Source organism: Oryzias latipes, chromosome 19, assembly GCF_053564925.1.
Source record: "Oryzias latipes strain Hd-rR chromosome 19, Olatipes_Hd-rR_3.1".
Taxonomy (NCBI): Eukaryota; Metazoa; Chordata; class Actinopteri; order Beloniformes; family Adrianichthyidae; genus Oryzias; species Oryzias latipes.
In genome coordinates this window covers 3,366,200-3,377,012 of record NC_136255.1, presented here as the reverse complement: position 1 = coordinate 3,377,012, position 10,813 = coordinate 3,366,200, and the positions used below count along the sequence as shown (strand labels likewise).

Below are 10,813 nucleotides of genomic sequence, written 5' to 3'. Positions count from 1 at the left end.
GAGTTTTGTTCTGCAGATTAGCGCTTTTATTTCCTCGATTTTGGCTGCTTATCGGCCCAGATCATCGCTTTGAACGGATCCAGTTCAGTTGTTATTGGAAGAGCAGAGACAGAAGAGAGAAACAGGGGAAGACAGGAAGAGATTGATGACTGCACTCTGCTCTAAAGGACAGGAGAAAGAGGCGTTAATCTCTGTGTGCACAGTGAAGCTGCAGCAGCTGCTCCGTGTCACGGCAGCCTCTTGACTCAGCCGTCCCCTCATCTCTCCAGGCTGTAGTCACATCCAGGTAAATGTTCAGGTTAGAGCGCTTTCCTTCACCGAGCTTCACACCGAAACCACTGAGCAACTTTGAACAGAAGCATCTCAGGGAAATTCTTTTTGTAATCAAGTTTATTCTTTTAAAACCACCTGGGCTGTTTTTCCTTTGATTGATTTAGGGTCTGTTTTTTATGCTTTCGCATTTTGCTTTGCATCTTAAACTACTTAATCTTTTCATTTGGGGGATTTAGCTATTTTTTAAATAACTTTCAACCCAGTAGATGAGTTTTTCATATTTCTAAACATAAAAACACAAACTTATCAAGATTTGAATCACTCAAATAATCTTTGTCATTTACACTAACAAGAATAAAGATTACATGACTGTTGATTAAATATTCTGCCTCTTTGACTCAATTTTATTATAATTAATCAGCTGGGAAACAAGCAAGCAAATGAGAGTTTGATTATGTTTTCCCACCAGTATTTTATTGAAAAAGATTCATATAACATCATGTACAATAATAATAATAAAATTAATACAAAAACCTGTACATTCTGTAGTTTTGCTGGGCATTTGGAAGACTGATAAAGTAACTGCAAAAGGTAGGAAGGCATTTACACGAGTTCATTCCATGGATCCAAGCGGCTTTCCACGTCCGTTTAAAAACAAAAAGAAAAAAAATACAATGCAGGATATACATTTGTGTTGAGTCTTGTGCAGCACAGCGTCATGTGTAGGGCTTACAGTACATTTGGCTTCAAACTTTACCGACACAGATCACAGACTGACAGAGTGAAAAAGGTCTGGTTCTGGTAGAAAAGGAACACCTTCAGTGTGCCAGATTTCTCTGGACATTCAATTTTTAAACTCTATCAAGTTGATGCCTAAAGGAATTATTGTCCTTATTGAAAAGAATATTGGTTTCTATGTTTCTGTCGATACATTTTAGCGCTGACCTGTTGAGGCTTGATGATGTGGCTCAAGATAAAGAATAAAAACGCAACTGTACACACCCACTTCAAAATCAAAATGTACCAAACCTAGTTAGGTGCTGTTTTTTTTTAATAGAACACACAACTTGGATAGAAACACTCTTTGGTATTTTTTTTATATCAGAAAAGAGTCAGAAGCAACACCATAGCAGCACGTTTAAGAACATTCAGATTCTCGTATAAACCCTGGTCTGCATTAAATTAATCTCTGTCAGTTTGGTGCCATTGATTCCTCTCTACTCTGATCGCTTAACATGAACAAGCATGTCCCGCTCTGCAGCGCGGCCACTTCTGAGCAGTCGTCTAAAGGGCTTCCTGTCAAAGGGAAAGCTCAGAGAACCAGCGCCGTCGTCCCCAAAGGAAGGTCTCTGTACGTTCTTCGACTTATTGCGTTACAGAAATTGCACTCAGTGACGTCTGTTCACTATGAGACCAGCTCATGAACAAATAATCATTGTTCCAGACATCCGTAGTATCTATGTTAATGCATCAAATATGAACTTTTCTCTTCAAGTGCAAGTTCTACTACGTTCCAGCACTAGAAAACAGGAACAAATCTGAAAGCATCTTGTTCTTGCTGGACAGAAAGTTCTTTAGTTTCCAAGTCATCCCATCCGCCTCCCTCCTCTCTGCAGACACTGAGCAGCGCACATTCATGAGGAAACGGTGGAGAATTCATTCTGCAAGAATCACGTGCGTCATAGTGCTGTGTTTTGTCATAGCGTTTGTTGAGGCAGACTCCGACTTTTTGCCGCTTCTCACAGCAGTACCGTTCGATTCGTTTCCAACAGCCGGCTCAGCTCGTTGTGCCTTTCGGAGCGGAGGGTGAATCTAAAGAAAGTCTGCGTGTGCAAACTGAGCTGTCATATCTCTGACTCCCGCCTCAAAGACCGCGGCTCTAGCGGCACCATGGCTTGGCTGTGTTCAGTGTCTGAAATGTTGTCCGTCTGGGTGCCGTCAGGACCAACACTACTCCCGTTGCCCTCATCCATGTCCTCTTTGTTTTCCAGTGCCATCTCGTTTTCGTAGCAGAATGAGTTAGTGCTGGACAGGATGTATTTTTTCTCTGCGAGGTCTCTGGCACTGCACAGAGGCGTGCTGGGTACCTCATAGGTCTTGTGAAAGCGGGAGTAGTCCACCTTGTAGTAGTTCTTTTCCTCAAACAGCACAGGCTCAAAGCGGTGGCCCCACAGGATCTCGTTGGCCACATAGGAGCTGCGGCACTGTGTGGTCATCGCTGTCGCTTCGACCATGCCCTCCAGGATGACCACAATTTCAAATTCCGAACCCTCCAGGTCCTGTTTGCTCATGTTGTAGAATGGGCTGTCCTCGTCAATCTCGTGAACGATGGTGATTGGGGAGACCAGGAAGATTCGGTCGATTCCACTGTCAAAGCCCACATCAATGTCCATCTGGTCGAGGGGGATGTACTCCCCCTCTTCTGTCGTTCTGGATTTGAGAAGTTGGGCGCGCACATGTGCCTCCACCAGGTGGCTTTTCCGCAGGTTGCCCACACGCCACATCAGGCAGAGCTTGTTGTCCCTCATGGCCACTGTGGCGTTGTGGCTGAACACCAGAGTTTCATTTCTCTTTTTGGGTTTGGCCATTTTTGCCATCACTGCACCAATGATAAAGGCGTCAATGATGCAGCCCACTATGCTTTGGAAAACCACCACGAAAACAGCCACAGGGCACTCATCCGTCACATATCTGTAGCCGTAACCGATTGTAGTTTGAGTTTCGATGGAGAACAGGAAAGCGGCGACGAAGCTGCTCACATTGGTAACACACTTTGGCGCGTCCGTGTCTTCCAAGTCGCCATTAAAAATGGCCAGCAGCCAGAAGACACAACCAAAGAACAGCCAAGACAGGAGAAAGGCGAGGCAGAAGATGATGAACATCCACCTCCAGCGGATGTCCACACACGTGGTGAAGATGTCAGCCAGGTACCGCTGGCTCTTCTCGCTCATGTTGATGAACTGAACGTTGCAGTGACCATCTTTCTTCACAAATCTGCTCTGCGGCTGGTGCTTTGTGTGCACCTTGGCTTTTCCATTGCTGTAGCCATTGGGAACTGCCATAGTGGCAAGCTTCATGCCGTCCTCCTCTGATGACACAATGCTGTAGCGACTGGCTCGCACACTTCCCATCACCTCAGTCTGGGAGGGCGGTGCTGCTTCTGCTTTGGAAAACAGTCTGAGTTTTTGGAAGAAGCGTTGGAGAAACAGTTTCGAAACACTTGAGGACCAACTTATTGAGGAAATGGTGGCGAGATGAGGCGGGCTGAAGGGATGCTCTTCAGCCTCAGCAGCCTCTCTAAGTGAAGTGGGAGAAGAGGAGGATCAACAGGTCACTCCTCTTTCATCAGGGGGCTGAATTCCTTTGACATTATTTGCTACAAGAAAGAAGAAAACACGTTTTCTGTTAGACAAGCCGCTTTCATGAAATTTAAAGCAACGATTCAACAACTGATAAAAATAAAATATCGGTAATATTTTAAAACCTTCAAATATTTTCATTTATTACCAGGAATTCATAGCAAAAACATCAGTAGTTCTTCCTTTTCTCTGCCAAAATGTCACCAACAAAGACAAACAACAGAAGGCAATTTCAACTAAGTGCTCAACTTTCACTAGGACAGTAATTACACTCAGTTCCACTGATTTAACGATTTGTTTATATATATATTTTTTTACATTTTCTTGGCTACCTGGTGCCTTTTCAGGTTTTAGGTTTTGAGCTAGACTGGGTTTTAGAGTTTCGGTCTGATTGCAACGGCAGGGTTATGTAAGCCTGGGTGTTCAGAAAAAGGAAATAAAGTTTCAGAAGTTGAACAAAACCTGTTCTTTTCTTCTCTGACGTTTACATCAGGCTTAAAGTGGTTAGCCTTATCCGAAAAGTTTGCGACTTCTCTTCAATAGTTACTTGAAATTGTGTTGATATCTTGATTTCTACAGCGAACAGGATTTTAAAGTATGATGCATGGCTTGTTGACTCATAGAGATCTCTCTCTGTTGGGATCTCATCACTGCAAGTTGGTCTCCCAGCAGGGCTGAACCATCTCTCATTAGCTTTGGCTGCCTTGGCGACTGATTTAGCCAGACTCTGGCTAACGTGCAGGCTGGAAGAAAGGTTTTTGATTGCTCGGAGCTAAACGCTCTTCAAGCGCAGGCAGATCCCTGCTATGACAGCTGGTAGGAACTTAAACCAGTCATTACTCAAAATGTAGTTTCAGATCTCTGCAGCATCTAAAGCTGCCTGATGCAATTTGTCTCACTCAAGCTTCTGTTTTAATTTTTATTTTTTAATTATATCAGATATTCAAAAGTCTAAATGCACACATGATCATTTATTCATTTATGCATGCGACTTATTTCTTTGTTAACATCCACATTTGACCTGCTGGTTTAAAAAAAGAGACAATTTTGTGAATGCACATGTAAAAACTCTGAACACTTTGCACCACACATCTCCTAAAATGCATAAAAGTTCTCAGCTACACTTGAATATTGTTAGGACTCAGAGACGTTTGCAGAGCTGGCCGAGTCAGTGCGCCAAATGCCAGCGACAAATGCTAACAGGTGCGAGGAGGGGGCTTCTGATGTTCACAGCGCACACCAGAGCCTATTTCCACGCTGTTCCGCACAAATCTAACGTTAGAATGCAGACAAGCAAAGTGGCCCTTCGCTAGTAGAGCAGATAAAGGGAACATCTTGGCGGGCTCAGTGTGACAGATGGGGCCGCACAGGTCGTGCGTAAAAAGCCAGGACGTTGGCGCGTCATGGAGTAAATGATTACACAAATTATTTAATATTATGGTGAACAATGCAAGATTCTGGCAAAAAAATACAGCTACTGCAATATACAAGCACCTGTATATTTGATGATGACATGAAAAAGTACAGAAAAATGTTAGAAAACTTCAGAATTTCCTGTACCTGTAGCTCATTTGTGAACCGGTGGGAATCCACATGGAGAGATTTAATCCAAATGATTACTTTCCCGCCTTTGTGTCCGCGCTTGATGTTAATATTTAAGGAAAAGAGCTCCCCTCATGTCTCTGGAGAGCCGCTCTTCATCATCTGCTTTGCCTTGAGCTCCCTCGGAGCGTTTTAAAGCATTGGCACCGGCACGGCCCGCCCCCTGCTCTGCGCACGGCCAATGGCGGAGAGGCGGGGAGCGCAGACGGAGAAAAGAAGCGCAATAACGTCGAGTTTTGTGTAACTGCACGGATGAGAACAGGACATGACAGGAACGAAAGACCTGGTTTTTCCTGTAAGTAGGTGGCGATGTGTGCAATCTAAAAAGTTTTTCTAAACAGCTGATATGCATCTAAAACGTGCACGGGGAAGTATGTAGTCTACAGGTAGGCATTGGTTTTCAAAAAAGACGAAACACGTGTTTTTGTTTGTTTGGAATTGTAAATAACATTTTAACCCAAAAAGTTTGAAACTTGGGGATAAAAAAGTGAATTTCCTTCCCACCTGCAAACACATCACCACTCTATTTGCCCTTGTTTTTTTTCAGATCCTATTTTTTAAATGCGGGTCTGGAAAAATGTGTTCCGTCGGAAAAACTGAGTCATTCAATAAAGACCTCCATGCCTTTATTATGATCTGACTGTCTGTCTCCACTGAGCTATCAGGTTGCGTCGGATGTTTAGACTATGTATCTGCTGGCTGATGTTTCCAGGTTGTCTTCAACCCCTCCTCTAAACCTAAATCACCTTTCCTGCTCGTTAATTTGTCACAAACACAAACCCGCAGCTTTTTTTTTGTTTTTTGTTTTTTGTTTTTTATAAAACTCTCGAACGGCTCGATTTTCCCCTGACAGCCTTATTTTTAGGTCCGGGTATTTATAGCTGCATGTATATTTAGCCTGAACCACCTGTGGCAGTGAAGTGTGCACGGCGTGCGTGCGTTTGTTTTCCATGCCCAATTTCCGTCACGCATGCAGCGGGGATCCAGTGCTGCGTGCGGACCACAAGGTGGAGGGCTGGAGGCTGGAGTTGACCTGCGCAAAGCTCCCACGCACGCACGCACACACGCACGCGCGGATGTATGCAGCAAGCAGCTGAGAGGAAGAAGTGGGGGCCCTCTTCATGCATGTCTTCTGCAGCAGCACCAACAACACTGATGACAAACACGGCTTTCAGGAAGCTGTTCCAACAGTTAAAACTTACTATGACAATTCTGGATTCTGCAGCTTTTACAACTTCCTCCAACTCAAAACGCTGCAAACACAATCACATAGTGTTCTAGCATTGGTACCAAGTTCCTGTTTCCTTTTTTGTGCTCAGATACACTTTTGCCTAGAATTAAACTCCTTTTCTGTATTAATAATACAGTCGTAAACCTGGGCCTGCATGTTTCAGACCTGATATCTTGGCAGTGTGAAATGTTTTTTTAGACCAATTATGTTGAAAGAATTCCACACCAGACATCTGTCACAACACACCAGTGTGCTGCAGCTCGCTGGTTGAAGAGCGCTGCTCCATGTATTATTTGTGCAGCGAATCAATCAAGAGCTCTTTTTCACAAGCATTCTTACACACTGGCTTCGCTTCTACCTTTTATAATATTCAAACTAAAACCTAGGTTGAGACAGTCCAATTATAATAATAGGAAAAGGCTGACAGAAAGTGTAGTCTATTTTATATTTAAAATATAAAGTATCCAGTATAATGCATGTACATTTTCAATCCAAGAGATTACAGCGGAATCCAAGAAGAACAAACCCTAATATTCAGTCATTCAGGCAAAAAGCAGAAACGTTCCTTCATATTTCTACTAAAAATAAATTGTTAGTGTAATACTTTAATTCCACCTTAATATAGTAAATATTGAGACCTGTTGAACAGAAAATAAATAAGTGTCATGTCTAAATGTTTACTTCTACCTGCTGGTGCTTAAATGTTTTTACAGGAACCTGGAAAAGATCAATAATGGCTCAAACTAAAGCATATGAAATATGAATTACTGTTGTTGTTGTTGTATCTTCTTTAAAACAAAAAAAGTTGTCATATTTAAATACATGGTTATGTCAGTTAAATGCTAAATGTTGTGTCAAAATCCTTGAACAAAAGTAAAGAACCTGGAATGTGCTGCCTGAGCTTGGACTTCAGGACTGTTTAGTGAAATGCTTTGTCCTCATATTATCAATTACCTTCATCATTTTTGTTCATGTGATGCTCAGTAAACTTTGTCTAAATGTGCTTAATGCATTCCTGAGAAGTTTTAGATGAATCAGCAAACTAAAACGCAAAATGTACTCAGGTCAGAACAGCCCACCGTTTTTCTATTTAAAGAATTATCTATAGAATTCCCCACCAATTACCGTCAGAAACCCTCAGTGGGGTTTTTAAAAATTCTCTGTTAAAGTCAAACTTAGACTTTATATTATTGTTATGTAAACAAAATGCGTGTAAAGCCGTTCAAAGTACCTCAGTATTTAGTACACTGCACGCACATTTACAATACATTTTTCCCTTATTGACCTCACAATAAGGCTGTTTTTTTTTTTACAAAAACATTGAGAATATTGAAAATAATGTTTCAAAGAAAAAGAGAATTGTATTAAGTTTAAACTCCTGGGCGAGTTTCAACAAACACAGTGGAAGGAATGGAAAATGTTCCATGTGTTCATGTAAACCTGATGACTTGACTTACAATAGAGGACGTGACACAACCTCACAACAGGTTATTTACTATCATCATGGACAGTTGGAACTTATGTAAAAGGATGGAAAACCAGGGGCAAATAAAGGCTGTTTGGAGCTAAATCAAATGACCTTTATTATAGAAATCCGTCCACTTTTCTCCAGTGTTCATCCGTGTTTCTGCTTATTGTGTGATTTTAATTATCTGCACGCCAACATTCATCAGAAAACCATCTCATGACGATTTTGCATCAATCAAAATCAAATACATAATCTGAATAACCAATAAAATATCAACCATCACCTTTCGTGACATTAGAGTAGCAATTGAAGTTTATTTAACTAAATTAAACAGTATTGACCTGATTTTATGGTCCAACCCATGGCTTTGTTCTGATTTGTAACAATGGGAATATTATTAGGAGATGTTTGCTATAGTCTTCTGATAAATACGCATTTAAAAGGTTATATCAAATTACGACAGAGAATTTTCCTTTTTTTATTAACCTTAAATCCATATCCTGGAAAATCAGAATTTAATGTTGAAAAATCCCACCCAAAGCAGCTTTTCTGAGCTTTTAGATGGTCTCAGCCTGGGTTTGAAGCTGTGACTTGAAGCTAAGACTTCCAGCACACGCTCTTGACGTGATTTAAAAGGAGACCCTTCACCAAAGGTCACCGGTAAATGAGCTGGTTGTTCACAGATGTATACAAATGAACAGAAAAGGAGGGGAAAGAAAAAGCAGGACTCTGTGCGAAGACAACAGCAGTCTGGAACGGGTTTGGTAAACTGGAGTCAGAGCACCAAGAGGCGGGACACGCCGACTAGACATAGTCTCCAGCCCCTGTGCTATCTTAGATGACCCCCCCTTACATTGACGTGTTCTCCCTACCATGTCAAAGGTGGATAAAGGTGGAAAGATTTTCATGTAATCCATGGACACCAGTGAAGATCACAAATCATTGGAGAAAAAAGGTTCAGCGCACTGATGCAGGAATTTAACCAATACTTGAAAAGAAGAAATTAACAAAAGCCTGACATCTATGCAGAAAACATGGCTTTTGAAAAGTTTAATGTAATATTTAATTTCCAGACCCACTTAACTTCTGTTTTCTGTCATTTAATCATTTCAATAATATCAAACAGTGTAATGTTTTTATGTAAAACTTGACTTTATTTTTAAACAACAAAGAATATTCAACTTAATATTGAACTCCATAGTGACTGACATAACCATGTTACATGACCTGAGACAAATGCTGGCTGAAGAATGAGAGTATGACTTTAGAGACAAACATGAGGGAGAAATGTCAAGTCTTTGTGGCTGGGTTTGGTTTTTTCTCACTCTTTTCAGGTTTCTTTGTTAAATAAATTAATTTAAAACTTTCCAAAAGTGTCTTTTCCTTTAAATTTCAATCATTTAATCCAACAAAGGTTTTGTTTCGTGTTTAGTTGTCCTTCACCAGAGATTTGAAATGGCGTTCCTAACAAAAGAACGTAGGTCTGTACTAAACACAACGTTCTGTTTCTGACAGGAAGTCCATCCATTCATCTCCTAGTTCTGTTAGTTCTGTAGAGGGTCATTAAGGTTGCTGGAGCCTATCCCAGCTACTTTAAGGGCTGGACAGGTTGCTGGTCCATCGCAGGACCACATGACAAGCAGTCAGTTAATCCTTTGACACCTGAGATGTTGGTGGTGCCACCTAAATGGCATTCCGTAACTCCTCGACCCATCACACGATCAACACGAATCAGCAGATTTACGTTGATTGCATTGAAATTTTACTACTGTGAAGTGTTGCAAATCAGCACAAAGCTGCTTTACTCCACTTCAGAATCCACTGGATTCATTGTGTCAACGCTGGAGCTAAAGCTCTGAGATAAAAGGTGTAAAGAATAAACGAAATAGTGTAACAAAGACCTTTTATTACCAGCCACACTCTTGATCATTAGAAAATTGTCTTTAGGTTTAAATGTTTAAAAACAATTTGTTATTTAAAGTGTAACACATGTTTAGTGGCAGGGCCAGTAGACAGAAGACATCTGAGAATAAGCCTCCCTGGTAGGATTTACAGTCTACAGTGTTGCAAAAAGTATTCAGTCAGCCACCAACTGTGCAAGTTCTCCCAGTCAAAAAGACGAGAGGCCTGTAATTTTCATTATAGGTATACCATCATCTGTGAGAGACAAAGTGATAAAAAAAAATCTAGAAAATCACTTCTGATTTTTAAAGAAGTTATTTGTGGAAACAAAAATTAAATTAAGGTGTTATAAACAAAAATATTTGGTCAACAACAAAAGTTCAACTCAGTACTTTGTTTTATACCCTTTGTTGGCAATGACAGCAGTCAAACGTCTTTTGTTAGTCTTCACAAGGTTTTCACAAACTGTTGTTGGTATTTTGGTCCATTCCTCCATGCAGATCTCCTCTAGAGCAGTGATGTTTTGGGGCTGTCGCTGGGCAACACTTTCAATTCCCTCCAAAGATTTTCTATGGGCTTGAGATCTGGAGACTGGCTAGACCACTCCAGGACCTTGAAATGCTTCTTATGAAGCCACTCGTTCCTTACCCGGGCAACGTGTCCTTGGGGGTGTGGTCATGCTGAAAGAGCCAGCCACTTTCGATATCAGCTGCAAAAGGAAAAGGACCTTAATCTAAGTCTGTAGACATAACAGTTAAAAGAACTTATAAACTCTGTTAAAACCAGAAGGACGGCTGTCAATCAGGCAGCAGAAGGTGGTGTACCAACCTTGGACAATGCTCAGAATATGGACTCTTTTATTTCACAGCATTACCTTATAATGATATTAAAAAAATGCTTAATCGATTATTGAAGGAAGTTAAAAATGATTGATCTCTAATTCACTTCACTTGCTCAAAAATTGATTCTTGATTTTTC

The 10,813-nt window shown here is 41.1% G+C and overlaps 1 protein-coding gene across 1 annotated transcript; it reads right to left on the bottom strand.

Moving 5' to 3' along the window:
• Positions 1–720: 720 nt before the first annotated feature.
• On the bottom strand, positions 721–5,347 carry kcnj2a (potassium inwardly rectifying channel subfamily J member 2a). The gene is made up of 2 exons (XM_078938161.1): positions 5,193–5,347; positions 721–3,649 (listed from the first exon to the last, which is right to left on the bottom strand). The coding sequence occupies exon 2, from the start codon at positions 3,402–3,404 to the stop codon at positions 2,118–2,120; it is 1,287 nt and encodes a 428-aa protein (XP_078794287.1). The 5' UTR covers positions 3,405–3,649; positions 5,193–5,347; the 3' UTR covers positions 721–2,117.
• Between the last annotated feature and the right edge of the window lie 5,466 nt (positions 5,348–10,813).

Coding starts and splice junctions, on each gene's coding strand:
- kcnj2a (XM_078938161.1), bottom strand. CDS start 3,404: ATGGGAAGTGTGCGAGCCAGTCGCTACAGCATTGTGTCATCAGAGGAG.